The sequence below is a fragment of the Amblyomma maculatum genome, chromosome 6 (genome assembly GCF_055883805.1).
Source record: "Amblyomma maculatum isolate TAMU_Amacu chromosome 6, ASM5588380v1, whole genome shotgun sequence".
Lineage (NCBI taxonomy): Eukaryota > Metazoa > Arthropoda > Arachnida > Ixodida > Ixodidae > Amblyomma > Amblyomma maculatum.
In genome coordinates this window covers 150,450,129-150,470,842 of record NC_139349.1, presented here as the reverse complement: position 1 = coordinate 150,470,842, position 20,714 = coordinate 150,450,129, and the positions used below count along the sequence as shown (strand labels likewise).

The following is a 20,714-nucleotide window of genomic DNA, read 5'->3' as shown; positions in this document are numbered from 1 at the left end:
CGGGCCCGAAGAACACAATACGCTTTCGGAGCACCGCGGAGTGGCCGGAAGTTTGAATCTTCCCAAACGCACTGGTGAGGGCGTGCTGCTGTCGGTTATTTTATACCCTCGGCCGACTATGCAGCAGCCGCGTCAAGGACAGGCGGTCGCTGCCCCATCGGCTTGTCGAATCTTGTCCAGAGGAGCGACGGAGTCCCGTGAATTTCGCTCTATATTCCAGCCATAAGCTCCCGCATCTTCCGCTGTATAATAGGTGAGGCAGCTTGTGACAACGTCAAAGAACCTAAGGTGACTGAAATTTCCTGAGCCCTACACTATGGTGTCTCTCATAGCCTGAGTGGCTTTGGGACATTAAACCCCAACAACCAAACCTATATATCTTACTTTATGAGCACTTGCTAAGGGCAGTTAGATTTGCTAACTCCGAGGCTTCAGTCGTGGCTATTTTGCTCTAATGATTTAAATCTTTAGTCACGAACGTTTGTACTTATTCAGACATTTGCTTCATCAGAAGTAGTTATGCTTCCTCGAGGTTGTATTAGGGGTGACTGGAAATTTGAGAGGATGGCTGTCACAGTCCATATCTGATTGATAAGTGGTGCCAAGCTGACGGGTACTGGTCTGTCAAATATGTGGTATGACTTGATCCTTTGTATTCTGCGCTCAACGTGAATTCTGAGCGAGGCAATTTCTCGAGTTTCTTTCATTTCACTGTTCGTAAACTTCCTATTTATCTGAAATGGAGGAATGTTCAAGTGAACATTTTTTTTGCACAAGAGGTCTTCAACACGGAAGCCTTTATCTGCCATGACAGAATCACCCTCATCAAACTCTAAATCAAGAAAACCACTCTTGATCACACATTCTCTGTCTGAGATTGACCCAGTGAATAGCTCAGACACAAAGGAGAGCAGTCCATTAGGTTGCACACCTATTAGTCCTTTAAACGTGTTGCAGGACTTATAAACTGAATATGTGCTAGACTGTAGTGACAAAGATGACGGGACTTCACACTGGATCTCAGTTGCATCTAGTATCACTCTTGTTGATGCATACTTTTCAGAAAACTCTGGTGGCATGGTTGCATTCACTATAGCTCGTGGTGCCCACAGGGGTATCATACATAATCTGTCATACATCAGGTTCAACCAGGTGGTACATATTCTTGAGACAGTGGACTGCGAAACATTAAATCTGTGTGCCAGATCAGTTTCAAACAGGCCAAGGCGAAGCCGCACAAGAACTAAAAACAGCTCATTTTTCCCCGTCAGTTTTCGTTTGCGACCCTTACTGGATTTGGCATCACCCACAGTGTCGGTGCAGAAAGCATCACAGCCATTCTCTTCCGGTTTCAAGAAAAGCAGAAGGCCAATGAAGCGGCTGTAATCGGGCAGACCAGTGTAAAACGTGACATCTTGATCACAGTCCTTAAATGACTCGATGCAGAAGGCGGCTGCCTTACGTCTTTCTTCAGCAAGCTCATTAGCTAGGTCTTCTTTCTCAGCTTGCAGCTGGCGAGCAGCCTCCCTGGCTGCTGTCAGCTGTTCTTCCAGCTGTGTGCACCTATCTTGAAGTCTCCTTATTTCTTTTTCCTGTTCTTCTGCAACGGAAATGACCGGCTCCAAATCTCGTGTCGAACAATCAGTCTTCTGTGGCCGCTCGCATGAGCTTTCGGTGTCCTGTTCATCACTGCACATGGATGCATCCACAGGTATAGCAATGCTGCTACTGCCGGTACTCTCAGTCGACCCTGATGCCTGCACTGTGTGACGTGCTTGCTTCAGAGTTGTGTTTGTTGCTGGTGGCGCACGCTGTTTTGGTGGCTTCCGGATCTTTTTATCTTTAACGAAGCTGAACACTGATGGCACAGCAGTGTCCCGAAGAAGCCTGTAGCCACTTGCCACACCAGGCACATAGTCAGTTTCACGAAAGTGCTTTGAGCAAACTTTTGTTGATTTGCCAACAGTAAAGTTGGCGCCTTCATCTCTGCGGATTGCAATGATCCATTTCTTGTACAATGCTGGATCAGTTGGGAATCCATGAAATGACACCTAAAAAAAAAAAAAAAAAAAAAAGATGGCATTCAACATTTCATGTACCAGACACACACACATATTCCGGAATTAAATCAGAAAAACTTGCCATGGTGCTGCACTAAACAGCAAGGACCTTCGTAAAATGGCCTGAAATAGGCGCTTTGTGGATACTACAGTGGGCAGACACAAAGCGGCAGTCGTAGCGGAAAAGGCTACAGCAGCAGAAGGAACGGCTCAGATTACGCAATGTTGGACGCCACACACGCGTAAACGATGAATGAGGTGTTGCATGGGGGGCGCAGAAAGGGCATAGAGGTGAACTCTAATGGGTTATCTACAGGTCATGCACTGCTAGTGTGAACATATGACCGCATCGGCGGGCTCTATATAATGGGTCACTGCGTGCGGCGCAGCCGTCATCGCATCAAAGTGGCGCAGAGGATTGACGTGGTGCTTCGCGTCATCTGCCACTTCGCTTCGATGCGCGGCCGAGTCGGTCGCAGTCGCCCTTCAATGAGCATGGCCATACACTCGCATGTTCACACTAGGAGTGGACAACCTGTACATATAACGAGCTTGGGTCACACTCACCTAACACACTACCAGTTCAATCATCGCAGCTGCAGTGTTTACGACCAGTGGGTAATGCGCAAATTTTGCAAGCCTTTCTCAAGTATTAATGGTACGTCGCTTTAAAGCGTATTGGATTCTGGCTTTAAAATTACTCGCACACTACAGTCAAAACTAGTAATAAATTCAGCTGTTAAACGTCGCTAGCACTGCGCATCAAATGCTAAAAACACGGCGCTTGAAGACGATCGGTTTTGCGTGAAACCATTCTCGATTAAAAAGTAATCCCGCGAGTCTTACCTTGATTCCACAGTCGTCAATCACTCCCCGTTGTTTGCAGAGTGGAACACAGCAGTGTGCGGGCATTTTGCCGGTAGAAAGCACTATATAAACACTCCGCTTTAACGCGCACGCACGCAGCTCAATCCGTCCGTAAGACACCCAGGCGTATGGGCAGTATGGGTCCCTCGCCCAACACAAGATGGCGTATGTAGTTTCGAACGCGTTCACCAGATGGCGCTACCAATTTTGCATACGGCCTATTGTTACCGGTTGAATAAAAGAACGAAAGCCCGAACCTTGAAGTTATATTCGCCAAAAAAAAAAACAAGCCATCGAGCATTTCAATCATGCTTAAAATATTTCATGAAGAGCTCGCGCGCTTCAAGTGAACAACGAAAAAATTAGCTGAAATCATCCTGACAGTGCACATTCCTCGAGAGTCGTAGAACAAAACCGATGCTTATCCTCTGACAGCAAGGTGTAAAGTTTTTTCACGCGAAATTTCAGCACAGATAAAAGCTTATTACTTGAACAGTTTTCCATATACTTTTAGCCATTTTACAAAAAACGCTAAGTTTGGTAACAAATAACTTTTACACTAAATGAAGCAGACAGATGATATTTTCAGGAAAGAGCGAACTATGTACGACCTCCAACTGCGCAAAAAAGCTCCGCAGCAGAATGCATATCTTGAAAGTTATTGTATGTATAATTACCTGTTTTATACACTTTTCACAGGTGCGTGGCTAATAAACTATGCGATATACAGTAATAAAAATGCTTAACTTTGTTCATTAATATCTCATCTCAAAAGATCTCGAACGGTTTTGTTCTAGGTGCAAAAGATTTTGCACAATTTTGCTTTTCCTGAGACAAGTAGAGCTAAAAAGCAGTTTCTTACCTTTGCGTTTTTCTTTACAGCTTAAATATCTTCGCAGCTATTTATAAACCAAATGCACCATCTAAAAGCAGAGAAAATAAGCTTTACAACGATACTAAAACTACGCTTATAAACTAAACGAGTGAGGCACAGTAGAGGTATGAATTTCACCAAAAATGTCGTCTCTTCACCGCTTGAGTGGGACCGCCACCTTAAGGTGGCGGTCCCACTCAAGCGGTGAAGAGACGACATTTTTGGTGAAATTCATACCTCTACTGTGCCTCACTCGTTTAGTTTATAAGCGTGGTTTTAGTATCGTTGTAAAGCTTATTTTCTCTGCTTTTGAATGGTGCATTTGGTTTATAAATAGCTGTGAAGATATTTAAGCTGTAAAAAAAACGCAAAGGTAAGAAACTGCTTTTTAGCTCTACTTGTCTCAGGAAAAGCAAAATTGTGCAAAATCTTTTGCACCTAGAACAACACCGTTCGAGATCTTTTGAGATGAGATATTAATGAACAAAGTTCAGCATTTTTATTACTGTGTATCGCATAGTTTATTAGCCACGCACCTGTGAAAAGTGTATAAAACAGGTAATTATACATACAATAACTTTCAAGATATGCATTCTGCTGCGGAGCTTTTTTGCGCAGTTGGAAGTCGTACATAGTTCGCTCTTTCCTGAAAATATCATCTGTCTGCTTCATTTAGTGTAAAAGTTATTTGTTATCAAACTTAGCGTTTTTTGTAAAATGGCTAAAAGTATATGCAAAACTGTTCAAGTAATAAGCTTTTATCTGTGCTGAAATTTCGCGTGAAAAAACTTTACACCTTGCTGTCAGAGGATAAGCATCGGTTTTGTTCTACGACTCTCGAGGAATGTGCACTGTCAGGATGATTTCAGCTAATTTTTTCGTGGTTCACTTGAAGCGCGCGAGCTCTTCATGAAATATTTTAAGCATGATTGAAATGCTCCATGGCTTGTTTTTTTTTGGCGAATATAACTTCAAGGTTCGGGCTTTCGTTCTTTTATTCAACCGGTAACAATTATCAACTACAAAGTCTACAAAAAGCCAATAAAAGTGGAATAACAAAGCCAGGTATAATAAATGTAGTAGTTAGCGCCATCTATGAAATTTCATGTGCACTAAAATGTCGCAGTTCAGAAAAATTACGAGGATGGCGCCACAAACACCCTGAATTGAGGGGTATTTACGAGAGGGTATTGTGCGTCTACAACATTTTTCCTTTGCCCTTTCCTTTCCATCGGGCGAGAGAGGTAAACACTGGCGTGACGGGTCGAGTGGTCGGGTCGGGTCGGGTGTAGGTGCTTCGCGCGCTCAGGTGCTTCGCTCATGCGCAGTAGCGCTACTTGAAAATGGTCCTTTGACAAATGTACACTTGCTTGCTTTGATATTTATTTATCGCCTCGAATTAAGTGTGTCATACTGTTTGTGTGCCGAAACGTTGCCAGCTAAGGCTCTCGCGCGTGCAGCTGAGGTGCGCCCCGGCTACAATCAACACTGTACCCCGGCGAACGAAACGTGCTTCTTGTCCAGTACAAGTAGTGGCTTTCGTTACTAGAAAGATATATGCTTGTGTTTGGCAAAAGCAGGCATCTTTCTCCTCGTAGGGCTGCCACGCACGAGAAGCGAATTACCGCTAACATTGGAAACCAACGAACAAAAGAGGCCTCTTTCCTTCCTCTGAAACGACTAAGCGGAATGAGCAATTCAAAGAACAGTGCTGCCATAATTTGAACCTAGCAGCTAGAGATACATCCAAACAACGCGAAATCTCTGCATTCTTATTATCGAGTCAATCTTACACTGAAAGTGAGACAATGAAATCTTGCGCGTTAGAGGTCGGTACCATGCAAACCCTCAAAGGAAAAATACAACTTGATGCTATGGAAATTATCAAATAAGAATAAGAGGTTACGTGCCGCACAAATTTATTGCATGACATGAAGGTTTTACGAGTTTACTACAAAGATAGAAACGGTAAAAGAAATACTAAAATTCTGCTTCGCTGTGCCCACATGATAAAGGATGCATCGGCTGCTAAAGTGTAGTTTATTTACTGGTATCAGCCCAACTGCATTGCTGTTTGTTTATTTTCCATATCTTAGGCAGGACAGGAAAAAAAATTACAAAAGTGTGAATAAATTTGACTTTGCCGCCACAGCCGAGGGAGGAAAAAAAATGGTTGGAGGGTCGTAGTTGCTAAATGACCCGACCTCTGTCTTCTGTGCTCAGCGTTTCTTCTGCGCGTCCCCTTTCTTTTGGACGGGTTTGTTTATTTTATTTGAGCGCTTTTTTTCGCTAAACTTGCCCTCTTAGTTGTTTCCCTGAGTGGCAAAGAAACGTTAGCGGTCAGAAACAGCGATCTTGTGTACTTTACCGTTCCCGTCATGTTCCGTGAGAGTGGAACCAGCGACATCGGTCTCAGTGACTTTTTGCAGCTACCTGTTGGGTCGGCAATTATCAAATGGGCCGTTTTTAGGCTTTTCATCATCACGAGCACTGAGGTGGTTTCGTAGCTTCTGTTCCTGCTCCTTGGTCGTTTTTACAGTTTTTTTTTATTATTTTCCCTTCGAAGCCTAGCTATAGCGATTGTGCCCCGTTCCACTGCATCTGTCTTCTCAACAACAGTACCAGTGGAAGACAGAGTATGCTGGCCATTTGTGTCTTTCATGTTCGCCGGCTACATTTTGTTACTACAGAAACTACGCATCTCGTGAAGCATTCGTCCTCGCCCTCAAACTATCTTTCGCAGCCTATCCCTCACCTCACCGCCTCTGCCTACCTTCATCCTCGTCCTCGCTAATTTTTCAGTGCTGATTTTCCCTCACCTCAACGACTCAAATCCTCATAAGGTGAAGGTGCGGACTCCTTCATGAGGATGTCCATGTATGTTAGAGTCAAGCGAATGTGATTTGATTTTGAACCTCTAAACGATCGTGACTAAGGGACGCCGCTGTATATGGTTCATGACTGAGCTATGAGCGCGCGAAATTCACCTTTGACCTATCTGACGGCGTGGTGGAAAACTCTCGTGGCAATATTTGACGATTTTAGGTAATAGAGAGAAGGCATGACTGTTATGATCAGGGTGGATGTTCGCGCGAGTTGGTTCATCATCAAAGAAATGCAGCGCTTTTTAGACAAGGACAAAAAAAAAAGAATGAACAGCACGTGCGCTAACTTTCAACTCAATTTTATTGAATGCATTACAGTATTTTATACACTGTAGGAGCATAGACAAAACATGATTCCAGCATGCTATCGCGATGCACGTCATCACATAATCGCACAAATTATTTTCTCAAGAATATCGAAGGATCGCCTTCCACATTTTTCTTTCAACTCTCTGATTTTCCTGTCTTCTACAATATATCGCGTATCAGTTTTTCTTTATCGTCAATATTATCACTCATGTTCTCAACGTTTTGTTGTGTTCGCAAAATCTCTCATTTAGGCACCTCCCGGTCTGCCCTATGTACACCTTACAACAAGAAAACTGTAAGGAATACACAACGCCCTCCGCACACTGAACAGGCTTTTTATTGGGCTTTTTTGTGCATCCTTGTTTCTTGAGAGCCAACAGATCGGTCATCTTACATAGTTTCGCTAGTTTCTCAGGTGCTGAAAACATAACGTGTGCATCTGCTCGCACCGATTTACTATTTTTTTTTTTTTGTCAGAGTGTGCCATATCCTGGGAAGATAGGTTGTACTGCTACTTTTTTGTGCTTTTCTGCCTGGCTTTGAAATTGCGACTGCTTTGTAACGAGTAGTGTTTCTGCCGCTTCAGACTGCACTCTCATAAGCAGAAATAAAGAACAACTGACACGCGAGATTGTAAAGCCAGAGAAATAAGATAACTCAAAGAAGAATGTGTAAGCGATCCTTCGATATCATTCTCGACCAAGGAGATATATTCTAGAGTTCTTGGGAAAATAGAAACATGTTAATTTGTGCGATTATGTGGTGACGTGCTTCGCGATAGCATGCTAGTATCATGTTTTGTCTATGTTCCTACAGTGTCTAAAATCCTGAAATGCATTGAATAAAACTGAGTTGAGAGTTAGCGCACGTGCTGTCCACTCTTTGTTCTGTCCTTGTCTCAAAAGCTCTGTATTTCCTTGACTGTTATGATCGGGGGTTCCAGCCGAGGCTCCAGCGACCGACGACAGGAACCAAGCCAGCCCGGCGAGCAGCAGAAAAGGCGCCGTGTCGGCGGTAACATCGCGACCACATGCTACAGCAACATCACCGCCACGTGCTGCGGCTGTCAATCACCTCGCCGGGTCTGAATGCCCGGGAAGCGACTCATTATTCTATAATTACCCGCCTGACGCACACAGGGGTTACCATGAGAAAGTTTTTCCTATTGTTGGTGAGAGCAAATGCACGCAGCTTTTCGCCGACGGGAGTGCCCAAATATTTTCGGGAATCTTCCAAGACGGAGTAGGTTTGTAATAAGGGAGTTATTACTTATAGGCATCCACCCAAGCACAGCCATATGGCTACAAAGGAAAGCTTTCTCGGAAACTTCGTAGTGAAAGAAAAATCGGTCCTGGTCCGGGGATAGAACCCGAGACCCCCGCCTTTCCTGGGCAATTGCTCTAACTACTGAGCTATTGGAAAGACGCAGACCAGCGGAAAGACGCAGACAAAGAGAGAAGCGCAATCCTTACGATTATGTACTAACTGGCCCAACTCTCCAATCTACTAAACTGAGCTAACCAGGACAGTCAGCAGATCATATGGTAGGGCGAGAGTGAATGGATCAATAACTGGAAGTGGGAATAGCTTTCCTTTGTAGTCTTATGGCTGCGCTTGGGTGAATGCCAGTAAGTAATTACTCCCAATTATTACTGGAGTGCCCACGAAATTCCGAGAATTAGATGCCGTGGAAAAGTGGCCTTTGCCAGGGGCAGACTGCTCGGAATTCGGAGCTGTTTCAACTCAATACTGCCTTTCCACCGCCAGCTAATAATCGCCATCGCCACCAAGGATGTTCACCTTCGCCACATGAAGTTGTGCGAGGAGGCTCAATTACCACCGTCGGCAGTGGGCGGCACCTCGAATTCTCATAAGTGTCTCCCTGATTGGTCTGCTCAACCTGAACTCTTTTTCCCCAGTTCCCTAGCTGGGGACAACCAACAGTATAAAATGTGGAATTGTATCCACCATCAGTTCACTCAGGTCAGCTATCCCCGCTCAGCTATATTCTCGTCTCTCGTCTGCTCCTGAGCAGCCTGCGGTGAAGACTAGGCCCTCGAACCTCGATCGCATCATGGCTAAACACCATAATCAGCCTCCGGTTAGGAAGAAAGGTCTGAAGGCTCGTCGAGGAAGGGCCCAACTTGCTGCTACAGCCCGTTGGAGGTAAGCCTTTTTTTTTCCTCTTCTGTGTTCTGTCTTCAATGCGTGGTTATTATGAACGCATACCAACTGAATAGATTTTCAACGCTAGTGCACATTATTTACAGATAATTGGTCTGTGTCTCTCAGCGTTGATAAGATAACCATTTACTTGCTTTTCTTGCCGTTCCTTTTTCCATTTTCTTTTCTACGCCGTGTTGAAGAAGCCTCATACTAACACAGTGAAGCCCTGTCATTTGAATGCACATGAGGTTTACGAAAATTGCATTTCTTGTTAAATTTCTTTTTTACCCTCGCTTCTGCTTGCAGCAGCATAGGTGCCCTCGTTCAATAATGTAGAATGCACATGAGGTTTACGAAAATTGCATTTCTTGTCAACTTTATTTTTCACCCTCGCTTCTGCTTGCAGCAGCATAGGTGCCCTCGTTCAATAATGTTTTTGTTTCACTCCTCACATTGTTTTACAGAAAACATGCATTGCTGCAGATGAATGACAGCCCGAAATCAAAAGCATCAAAATGCCCGCCGCCACAACCTACGCCTAGTAATACCAGCTGTGACGTCACAATGACTGATTACTGGGATGACCTTGAAATTCAGGAGTCTTTGCCAGATCTTGCTGTTCAAAGGGACTTCAGCTGCCAGACAGCGCAGCACGGAGGCATACCTGGAAGAAGAGTTGTGTCTGTAGACCACTTTATAAAATCTGTACAGGCGCTTGGCGACCACCGCTGTCCTCGTTCTGAGGGAGGGCGCTTTGAGTATCAAGAGGAACGAAGGATTGGCACGTGGTCAGAGTTCAAATTCCGGTGCAATGGATGCCACGAGTTCAGAAGAGTGACTACAGACCCTATTGTGGAGCCAACGCCGCTCACAGAGAAGACGGCTGTTGGCATAAACGATGCTGCTGTATGGGCATTCGCGAGCATCGGATCTGGCCACTCGCATCTGGAGGAGGCAATGTCTCTCATGGAGATTCCTGCCATGGGCGAGGGAACGTTTCTGCGTCGAGAGGAGGCACTTGGAAAGGTATGAGCATGTTGCCAAATTCTGTTTCTATGCGAATTTTTATGTGTAGCCTGGAATGTTTCCTTGCGTGCACTTGCTTCCCGCCCTTTTTGTTTTTGCCTACTTTATACACCAGTTGCATAGCCTACATGTCAGTTCCCTGTACAGCATATATTCCTGGAGAATGGCGGCAAAGACTTGTTTTGGGCAATAGTTGGTAGCAGCGCTGAAACATCGCGGGCAAAATTATATAGCCACACTCCTCGCCCATTCGTCTCGGCAATCCCCCCTCCCCCCTCTTGTGCACACTGTCGAGCCGCTATTACCCTATTTTAAATCTCCTTATTTCTAATTATACTTTCCTCACCCCCAACACACACACACACACACACACACACACACACACACACACACACACACGCATGAGAGACAGACAGGTGGGTGTAACTTTGGACCTTTTGCAAACTGGAAGTCAGCTTCTTTGAGCAGAAAAAAACTTCCACGGCCTCCCAGCCGGTATTAGTTTTGAGGTCAAACATAGCGCGCAACCCTGAAAACGTACAGAGCCTGAATAATGTCGCGCCACCTTACTTCACGGTGCCGCAGTAAAGGGATTAGGTACAACTCTGTCAATCCACTGACTCTGTTGAATTGTGAAACGCAGCCCTACTACCCGCCACACGCCAACAGAGTACAAGGCATAGAATAGCAGAAAACAGAGCTGCACAAATTTAGACGGCCATCTTGATGAAAAAGCGTTTGCTGTACAAGAAAGCTGCATTTTGAAGCTGTGCATAGGAAATGGACAGAAATGAATATAACATGAAGGAAATTAGTTGAAGGAATATCAAATAGAGATGAAGTACTATAAATTATTTCAAAAGTTGCGATTGAAATTGCCAAAGTCTAGATGGATAATGTATGTTTCAGGCTGTATACAGCATAACATGCATTCGTTTGAACTGAACATATGGTCCCACGTTGAATACGCGACTCTTACTAAGGCTTTGCTCGAATACACGAATCCACTCAATCGGTAATAGCGCAAACAATGTACAGGGCCATGGGCGCTGATCCTGCATGCATACTTTGAATATCAGTATACCCTACATGAACAGAAGTTGTATTTATCCTGCGCCTTTTATTTATAGAACGTGTCGGTTCCTTTTTCTTTCTTTTTTTTTCTTTTTTTGTCACTTCTTATTAGGAATTGTCGAAGCTCCTTGAAGCCTCCGAAAATCCCCGCTCATGTTATTTTCGCTATCTCAAATTCTGGGTGCAACTATAGTTTTTTTTTTTTTTTTTCCGAAAAGAGTGGGAGAGAGGGACGTTGGTGAATCCAGTTATTATTTTGACATGGTTTGATTTTTTTTTTCTTACGAACTCATTTGTTCTTACATGCAGCTAAGAGGCGTTACATTTATTTACAGTTTATCATGCATACAATAGTGAAAAGCTGAATTTTGAAGGACAATGTCGTCAGAAGTTTCATTAGGGCATACTCGTTTCTATGTGCTAAGCAAAATACAATGTTGGCATTTGCAAGTGGCGAAGCAACTTTGAATCTGTTGGGAACAGTAACAGCTTCACGTATGCTCTATTTTCTTTCAGCAATGGAAAGAAGTGCTCCTGGGTCTAATGATCGAAGCTGGCAAGGAGGAAAAGCGGCTGGCCCAAGAAGCTTGTGATTTCTGCGAGGATGACTGGACCCCAAACATCACCGTGGTAGTTGATGGTGGCTGGTCCCACAGGAGCCATGGCCACCGGTATTCTGCAAATTCTGGCGTGGCCGTCATCATCGGTAAGCGCACAAAAAGGCTCCTCTACTTAGGTGTGAGGAATAAGCTGTGCAGCACTTGCGAGTTCTATGCCAGGAAAAACGTAGAGGCAAAAGAGCACACGTGCTACAGAAACTGGGATCAAAGCTCAGGAGCCATGGAGGCGGATGTCCTAGTTGAAGGATTTCAGCGAAGCATGGAGATGCACGGCGTTCAATACCGCACCTTTATAGGCGACGGTGACTCATCTGTATACCACCAGATTCAATCGAAGGTTAGCTACGGCCGTTTTGTCCGAAAGCACGAATGTGCAAACCATGCGGTGAAGTGCTACACTTCCCGTCTGTATGCTATTGCCAAGGAGAGCAAAGGTGGCCGGCCCATGCTATCGGGTCCGAGAATAAAGCGGATAAAGAACGGGGCACGCAAGGCTGTCAGTCACTATGCCGAATTGCTGCGAGAATGTCCAGGTGATGTAAGAAAGCTTGTTCGAGATTTAGCCGCTGACCTGAGAAATGGTCCAAAACACGTGTTTGGGTGCCATGATGGCTGTAGGAGTTACTTCTGTGACCGAAGCAAGGGAGAAAACTTATTCGAGACGCTCCCTGTCATGCTGAGAATCACGATAATGACTGCTGCCAACAGTATTTCGGAAAAAGCTGACCGTCTCATCACTGACGATACAAGCAACCTTGCTGAAGCCCTCATGTCTCTTGTTGCGAAGCTTTGTGGTGGCAAGCAGGTTAACCGATGCCAGAAGGGCTCCTATGAGCATCGTTGCCAAGCTGCTGGGCTAAGCTTCCAGTTGGGGCCTCAGTGGCACGGAAAAACTAGCAAAGCAATAAGTTGCAAGAGCCCCGGTGTTGTCTACAAGAAGTATGCCGGCAGGAAAGTGACTGAAAAAGGCAAAAGATTGCCGCGAAAAAGGCGACTTTTTGACAGCCAGCATAATCAGAGGGTCCGTGCCGACAGTACCTCATCACCTCACTATGGGGCAAACTGTATGAAGCCGGACCTGCCACCTGAACAGTTTGCTGAGAGAGCAGAAGCACAACTGAAAGAACTCCAGGTTGATAAGGACGGCTGTGCACGAATTGAGGCGCAAACACGCGGGCAGGCAGACAGTTCAAATTGGTTCGAGGAAAGAAGGCTTCGCCTCACTGCTTCTAATTTCCACGCTGTCTGCGTTAGAAAGGACTCAACACCCTGTGACGCACTGGTCAAGACCATTCTCGATCCAAAGAGCTTCACAAGTTCTGCCACGCAACACGGTAAGCAGCATGAGAGCGTTGCACTCCAGTTGTATGCAGCCGAAATGAAAAGAGACGTTCAACCGTGTGGGCTCTTTGTTGACCTTGAGTACGGATTTCTGGCAGCTTCCCCTGATGGTATAGTTGGCGACGAACGAATCGTGGAGGTCAAATGCCCGTTCACTGCAAAGGATGACCAACCCCTGGAAGCGGCACGGAAGTTCGCAGACAAGAAGCAAAAAGACGGAGATCCAGTGCTGAAACGGTCACACAGGTATTTTTACCAAGTGCAAGGCCAGCTTCATGTTACCAGAAGGGATGTCTGTGACTTTGTGGTGTACACAACGAAAGGGATACATGTACAAGAAGTACACCGAGACGACGCTTTCTGGACAAAAAAAAATGGAGCCATTTCTGGTTCGTTTTTATAAGGACTGCGTTCTTCCAGAAATTGTAGACTCCCGCCTCGCTCGCTCCATGGACGTGCGCCGCCCGGAATGGAATAGGAGGGCCATTGAGGCCAGGGAAAAAGCTAACAAGAGAGGAAGAAGTGCGATGTCGCATGAAGGACCTAAGGCTGACGACAAGGCCTAAACATTATACGTTGGCGTGTCGGCTGCCGCGTTCACGGGAAGCCGAAACATATAGACTCCGCGACCAAGAGGCCGTCTGATTGAAGGAGCTGGCCGACCGGAACGGAAGCAGCAGTCGGCAGCCCTGACGCTTCGCAAGAACTTGAGGCAGACCTCCAGGAGGCCGACCGGCAGATGGACTCAGCGAAAAAGACTAAGGAAGAGGCCATGCGGGCACACGGACAATAAAATAAAGCCCAAGCCAAGGCGTTCAGCATGGAACTGGAGACGCTGAAGACCAGGCACGAAAGGGAAATGAAGAGCTTGGAAGAGAGGTTGTTGGCCGAGGGTGAGCACAAGGAGCGGGAGCTGCTGGAACGATTGTTACCGGCAATCAAGGTGGCTGGTGTGCTTTGAGAGGGAGCTGCGGGAATGGCTCAAGAAGCAACAGCTACGGCGTGGTATGGGCGGCCACCTCGCACAGGAGGACGGTTCGTCCACTTCAGATGGGGAGCACTTGCAGCAGCTCACCGAGATCAACACTCGCCTGGGCAGATGTGCACCTGGAGAGCGAAGCGTCCAAAAAATCGATATGCCATGGCGAAGTCTGGGATAGCAGTTTTGGTTTTCATCCTCGTGGTAACAGGGAAGGTCTCATGTGCTTACATAGACCTGGCACTCAGTGGACACACCGAGATGAAAGAACCGACTCTGGATGTGGGCAAGTCCAAGCTGGCGCCTGAGGTACATGAGTCCACGAAAACTGAAGGCATCGAGGGAGAAACCAAGGACGAGACCAAGGCCGGAGAGTACAGCATGTGGTGAGAGTGACCAGGAAGATCAGTCCATGAAAGTGGATACAAAGGATGAGGGCTCGTCATCGAGCAAGGAGGGTGAATAGGAGAACGAGAGCAAGCCCAAGAAGCCGAAGGTCGAGCCGGACACGGCGTCCACGCTAACAGAGGTGGACATTGAGGCCATGGGAGTCATCGTTCAGCAAAACGTCTTCATGCTCATTTGGTCCTACTTTGACCAGGTGGTCAACAACGCACGCGGCCCGCTCATCAACTTCGATGCGCCGTGCTGTAAGCACTGCGTAAAATTGGAACCTGAGTACCCTCGCGCGGCCTCCGCACACTGGAGAGAGCGGCCGTTACCGTGGGGTGGTATCACGTGAAGAAATTTTGAGCTTTGAGTGGCCTCTACGGTCTTATTGGACTGCGTTTTTGTTTTGGTGATTTTCGATTTGTGTGTTGGTGTGGCCTTGTGTGTTATCTTATCGTCCATTGCCTGTGTAGTATGTGTTTTCGTGTGTGTGTGTGGTCGGACACAGTTAGTTCCCTGTCCCTCTACCCCTCCCCCCCCCCCCTATCCGGTGGAAATATGTTACGGTATTGAAGAAGAGGAAGCGCGGTGCTAGCGCGAGTGGGGGGGGTGATCGCGTGGATAGATAGAAGGAAGACAAGAATGAAGCCGGTGTTCGGGAGTGACTGTCTCCGTGGCTGCGTCTGTGTGAGTCAACGCCGTATGCGTCTATTTACCGAGCCTGCACCGTTACATTATATACCGTTTCAGAATAAAGCCCCTCTATGCTTCGATCTTTTTTGTCATCTTGTCTGGTTGTTTTCATTCAGGATCACACCTCCTGGCTGAAATAGCGACACATATGCTAACTACCCTTGCTCATGTCAAGCTAGCAGAGAGAGTTCTGTACCACAGCATGCTGATAAAGCAAGCATATGCTTTACCTTGTGATCAGCTTGATGTGATATCGCTGAGCGAAGTGTATCCAACTACTTGTTACACTGCTTCCCATTTTTTTACATTTCTACCTCACTTGCTTTGTTCTTGGAGGTCCCCCCGACAGTCTGTACTACGGGACCTCCTGTACAACTCTTACTGCATCCATTTTTGTTGCATGTATGTATGAAATTAATAAACTTTAAATAAATAAACTCTCAACCCAACTCGGTTTTTTGCAGCGTCGAGATTAGGAGCTAAATCTGCTTTGTCAGCAGGGGACCTGTTACAGCGCAGTAAAGCTGTTCTGTGGAGAGGCACCGACCTAATTTTCGTACCGACTTCAATAAACGCTTGTCTCACTGCCTCTGTTGTTGCACTTTATTTAAAACTTGCTGGGAAACATGTCGCCCCATTGTGTACTGAATGTGTCATCTAGCTACTTACTCAGCAAGGTATAACCGTGCCGGAGGCATTGAATTTTTTTTTTTCCGGTTTTGTTTTGTAGTCTTGTAGCGTCCCTCGCGCCGCGCTTTTATCACAAACAACGGCACGGCGCTGGACAAATAAGAATTTGGCACTAAGCATCTCAGTGCAAGCAGCGAAAAAAAAAAAACAGTTCGAACCCGAACGCTGTCGGAGCTGGTTATTCCTCGTCTTAGCTCCGCCACAAAGCTATCTTCAGATGTTCGCGGTGTTAGCATATGTTGTGAGGGTGTGGAATTTAGAGTTTTTTTTTTTCAGTGGCAAAAAGAAAAAATATCTTCCTCTTTCTACGCTAAAATGAATAGTAGGGGCACGGAACTATAGCACTGCATTAATTAATATAATATAATTTCAGAGAGCGTCTCCCTAGGAGAAATTGCACGAATACTTGTACTCTCTGCCACTTTACTGGTACAGATAAAATGTTTCGACAGTCTGCCAAGTGCAACTTGAAAACCTGAACATGCACAAGCATGCCTCTTCAACCTTCCCACTGAATTTCCTATATAGCGCAAGCAGTGCAGGCTCCAAAGAAAAGGAGAAAAAATGATGTAGTGGGCGGCCGAAGGTAATCACCAGCGTTTCAGTCATGTTTTTTTTTTTTTTTCGGAATGTTGTGTTCCGGTGATGGTAGTAAAGGTAACGTGCCGCAGTAGCTGCCGGGGATGTTTTCGGTGAATGGGCAAGTAGGAAACAGCCATGTGAAGCTTCTTCAATACAAAAATGTAATGTTGAATCGGGTTTTGCCACTGCGTTTCCGTCATTCCCTTCACTAAAAATCAAAAAGAAAAAAAAAAACGATGAGGCTCAACGGTGCTGAACCGAATGTCGAGCTTTAGCTCAAATGAGAGAAACCACTGTAATCAAGAGTTCGACGAAATGCAGTTGATCAGGTGGTGGCATAAAAAAATATACAGGGTCACTGACCAAGTCAAAGTTTCATGAAAACGTACTAACGTTTCGGAAGCCCTACAGCTTCGTTGTTCACAATGGATAAATCAAACATAAAGCATTCGTTTATATCTTCTTCAAATACTTTGACTTGATCAGTGGCCCTATATATATATATATATATTTATGAGAGAAAACACTGAATTGGTTTCCCGTTTGATGCTTTTATTTGCGCTTATTTTATTTATTTTATACGTGCATGATGTCCCGTCCTCTTCCCAGCTAATTCCGCTTCGTGAAGGGGGATATACCGCGGATTGTCCGAAGCATTACGGCGTCTAGGGTAAACCGTAGCATCGCCCGCTACCGCGCTTTGCCGCTGTGGCCGGGGGCATGGAGCGTTCGGTCTGGTTTGCCCAGGCACAATGAAGACGGCGATATTGCTAGCACTGTTTACGATTCTTAGAAAAACGCGCCACTCATGCAAGTGAGCAACAGAGCTAACGCTCTAAAAGCCCGTCGGCAGGCAGAAGAATGGGGCCCTTATCTCGAGTAAGGTAGATACCGTGTCACCCAGGCGTCCACTCACCCACCGTCTCAACGCCCAATTTGTTGACTTTATATTTGAACCTTGTTTTGAAGCAACTCGACTTCCTGTGCTCTGAAAGCGGTCTGATCATGTTCCCAAAACTGACATAGAAGCATGTGAAAATTTCGGAGCATACAATGAACGTGCTTCCGTTTGACCACATGAAGTAAAACCGCTGTACTGCATTGGTATGATAAAAGTCACAAATTATAGCGCATGCCAAATCTGACAGAACGCGATCTGATCGCTGCGTCTAATCGTTTGGCGTTTGCAGGAAAACATTTGGTAAGCATCGGCGCTCTTGCATGGAGTAAAAGTTGGACTCTGATTATTATGTTGCAAATGTGTGAATGTACAAGTAAGTGCCACATCACGAAATTATTTACTACCAACACATGAAGCCGAAAGGCGGGCTCAACAGTATACTTGTTGCATACGTGTGTGTGCCCTGTGAAATGAGTACAATAAAGTCAGGCTCCAAGCTGGACAGGTCAGCGTCTTCCATAGCATGCTACTTTTCACATCAGATTTCAGTGTCGAGTGAAATTCTGCAGGAGAAAAATGTTTCCAGGAGACTGATTGTTAAAATTTTATGCTAATTGACTGAAAATAGTGTGTTCCTTTAATTGCACACACACACACACACACACACACACACACACACACACACACACACACACACACACACACACACACACACACACACACACACACACACACACACACACACACACACACACACACACACACACACCCGCGCGCGCGAGCGCGAGCGAGCGAATAAATACAATGAGGACTCTGTGGAGCATCCAATTGGCAGTGGGGAAGTGGCCGCCATAAGCGCCTACAAAACTGTCCCCGTTAGGTCCTTTCTTCTGGCAACATTCCTTTACAACCCCCTCTCCCCTTCCCCCATTTCCCACATAGTTTAGTGTGAATGCGCCTCCTCAATGCCGAAGAGAACATGAATACATGCCGGCCTCCTGCGCGATACATAGCCTCTTGGTGGATTTCACATCTATTTCAAAATATCGATTCATCTCAAAAGGAAAAAATTAGCAATCATTCACTTATTTGCACATTGTAACTTACCAGGTCTAGTTTCGAAGATTGGACAAGCACGAACAAAAAATAAACAAGGGCGATTGTTGACTGAAGTTCAGCTAATTATAGCCACATTATCATATTTGTAATCACGTTTGATAAAGCAAATTTCTGTTGACCGCAAGAGCTGGCAGCTTCCACTGCAGTCAAGGAGTGTTCCGATCCCTACTATATCTATGGCATCAACAATAGGGAGGTTTAGAATATGGTACCCCTACCGCTTATGGGGACAGGGTAATAGCGGGGGTGACAGTAGGAGCACAATTCTCTATTATTGTGCACACGCTCCGCTATTACTCTATCCCACTAACGGATAGGATCGCCGTATTCTAAAGCTCGCTAATGATCACTCGATTGTATAGCCCAAAAGACGAGGATCAAAAGAACAAAAGACAGGCGCCGAATTCAACTAAGGTTCATTGACGAAGTCTGCAGAAATAATGCAATTCGCTTTTCCTTTTCACTCGTACTAAGATTGCACTGTGCAATCATGTTGACACCCTGTTTTGTGTTCAGTCAAGCTAGCCTACTGCAGTCTAGTCCAACACCCCACGCTCGGCGGGTAAGAGCAATCGGGTTTGTGGCTCTACAGCGGTAACTATACTTCGTCTCACAAGATATCTGCAGCCCTGGGAAAGGCAGAGGAGCCCTTTCAATTGTGCTCCTAAGTGCCTCTCGCCCGTGCGCACTATAATAGAGAATTGTGTTCGTACTGTCACCCCGCCAATTTGAGGGGGCGAGAGGCGCTTAGGAGCACAATTGCCTATTGTACGCCTGATCCTGGTTGGACCGGCTGGGGTGCCTCTGCCTTTCGCTGTGCTGCAAACATCTTGTGAGACGAAGTATAGGCAAGAGAGGGAAGGCTCTTGACTCATTGTCGAGGAGCGTATTGTTCGGAGTAGTGGTGCGGTGGGGTGAAGAGGGGAGTTCAATGGGGCAGCCCATGCTGCGCAGGACGGGGACAAAACCCCTCCCCTTCTCTGCCTTGACACTGCTGTGGAGCCATAAAAACTTTTGAAAGTCCGCGCAGCAACACAAGAAAAGCGTTCAGGCAGCGCAAGTTGAGAGGGCTGGGTACTCAGTTCCTCACTCATGGATTAGTGGCGTAGCCTGGTGGCAGAATCTGAACTACATCCAAGATGGCGACCGTGGAACCGCCACCTTAAAGCCTGAAGTGCAATTTACCCCAAATTTTTTCCCTCTTTTCATCAAAGATCTCCCTATTTCCCTCTCCACATGGTTACGTCATCATCTATAACACACTAATCTGGTATTATCCATTACGTGCTACAACAATCTGGCCTTGCATACAGGCGCCTCGCCTACTGCACGCGCATGATCCATAATGGAAAATTATCTTCATACAAGTCAAACAGGAAGTATGAGTGCATTTATAACACATATTCTTCTCATATACTTTCTACCATTTCTCGAATAATATGCACCTTTCCACTGCACAGAAAACCATGGAAGACTATACACTCTTATTGTGCTTCACACGTGGACTGCATTCATGCATGTGCCGAAGCACATACCCAGAACCAGAATTTGCAGCCACTCTTGAGAAAGCCTCAAACACTTAATATCAGGTGGGTGCAAAGGCTTGACATCCAAAATATTTTGCGAATGCGACTGCGAGTCAGCTAGTATGAAGTTGGCACTGTGCATATGGGAGGCGAGACAATCGAGATATGAGTGCACACACGAATTTGAAATAAACAGCGAGTTGCCTCAAATGATGCTATTCCCAAGCAGCACACCAACAATGGACCAGCGCTGGCGTTACATTGGTAAAAAACGGCACGAAAGTCGGACCGTCATTGGCATTTAGGCCAAAAGAGACTTTTTCCAACCTTGGGCCGACGTTCATACCACGATTGGACCGCTCTGCAGCCTACATTTGTCCAACATTATGCCATGATTGAACCACTGTACTGCCCATATATTCATGTTGGCCCGCCGTTCACCCATGATTGAACCACTGTACTGCCCATATATTCATGTTGGCCCGCCGTTCACCCATGATTAGACCACTGTAATGCCGATGTGATATCATTGGCCCGACATTCATGCCACGATTGAACCTGCATTCAGCCAGTCTACCAAAAGTGGACATGCCACAATTAGACCATTGTTTA

At 45.9% G+C, this 20,714-nt stretch overlaps 1 protein-coding gene and 1 pseudogene across 1 annotated transcript; one reads left to right on the top strand and one right to left on the bottom strand.

Annotated features, from left to right (window-relative positions):
* Positions 1 to 491: 491 nt before the first annotated feature.
* LOC146187034 (uncharacterized) lies at positions 492 to 2,972 on the bottom strand. Its single transcript, XM_084608165.1, has 2 exons — positions 2,907 to 2,972; positions 492 to 2,051 (listed from the first exon to the last, which is right to left on the bottom strand). The coding sequence occupies exons 1-2, from the start codon at positions 2,970 to 2,972 to the stop codon at positions 492 to 494; spliced, it is 1,626 nt and encodes a 541-aa protein (XP_084464291.1).
* Positions 2,973 to 9,725: 6,753 nt separating this feature from the next.
* Positions 9,726 to 13,788, top strand: LOC146187033 (uncharacterized; annotated as a pseudogene).
* Positions 13,789 to 20,714: the final 6,926 nt, after the last annotated feature.

Bases quoted from the DNA above. Each gene is read 5' to 3' on its own strand.
- LOC146187034 (XM_084608165.1), bottom strand. From the start codon at position 2,972: ATGCCCGCACACTGCTGTGTTCCACTCTGCAAACAACGGGGAGTGATT. The intron at 2,052-2,906 runs GTAAGACTCGCG...TTTTTTTTTTAG, and splicing joins TTGACGACTGTGGAATCAAG to GTGTCATTTCATGGATTCCC.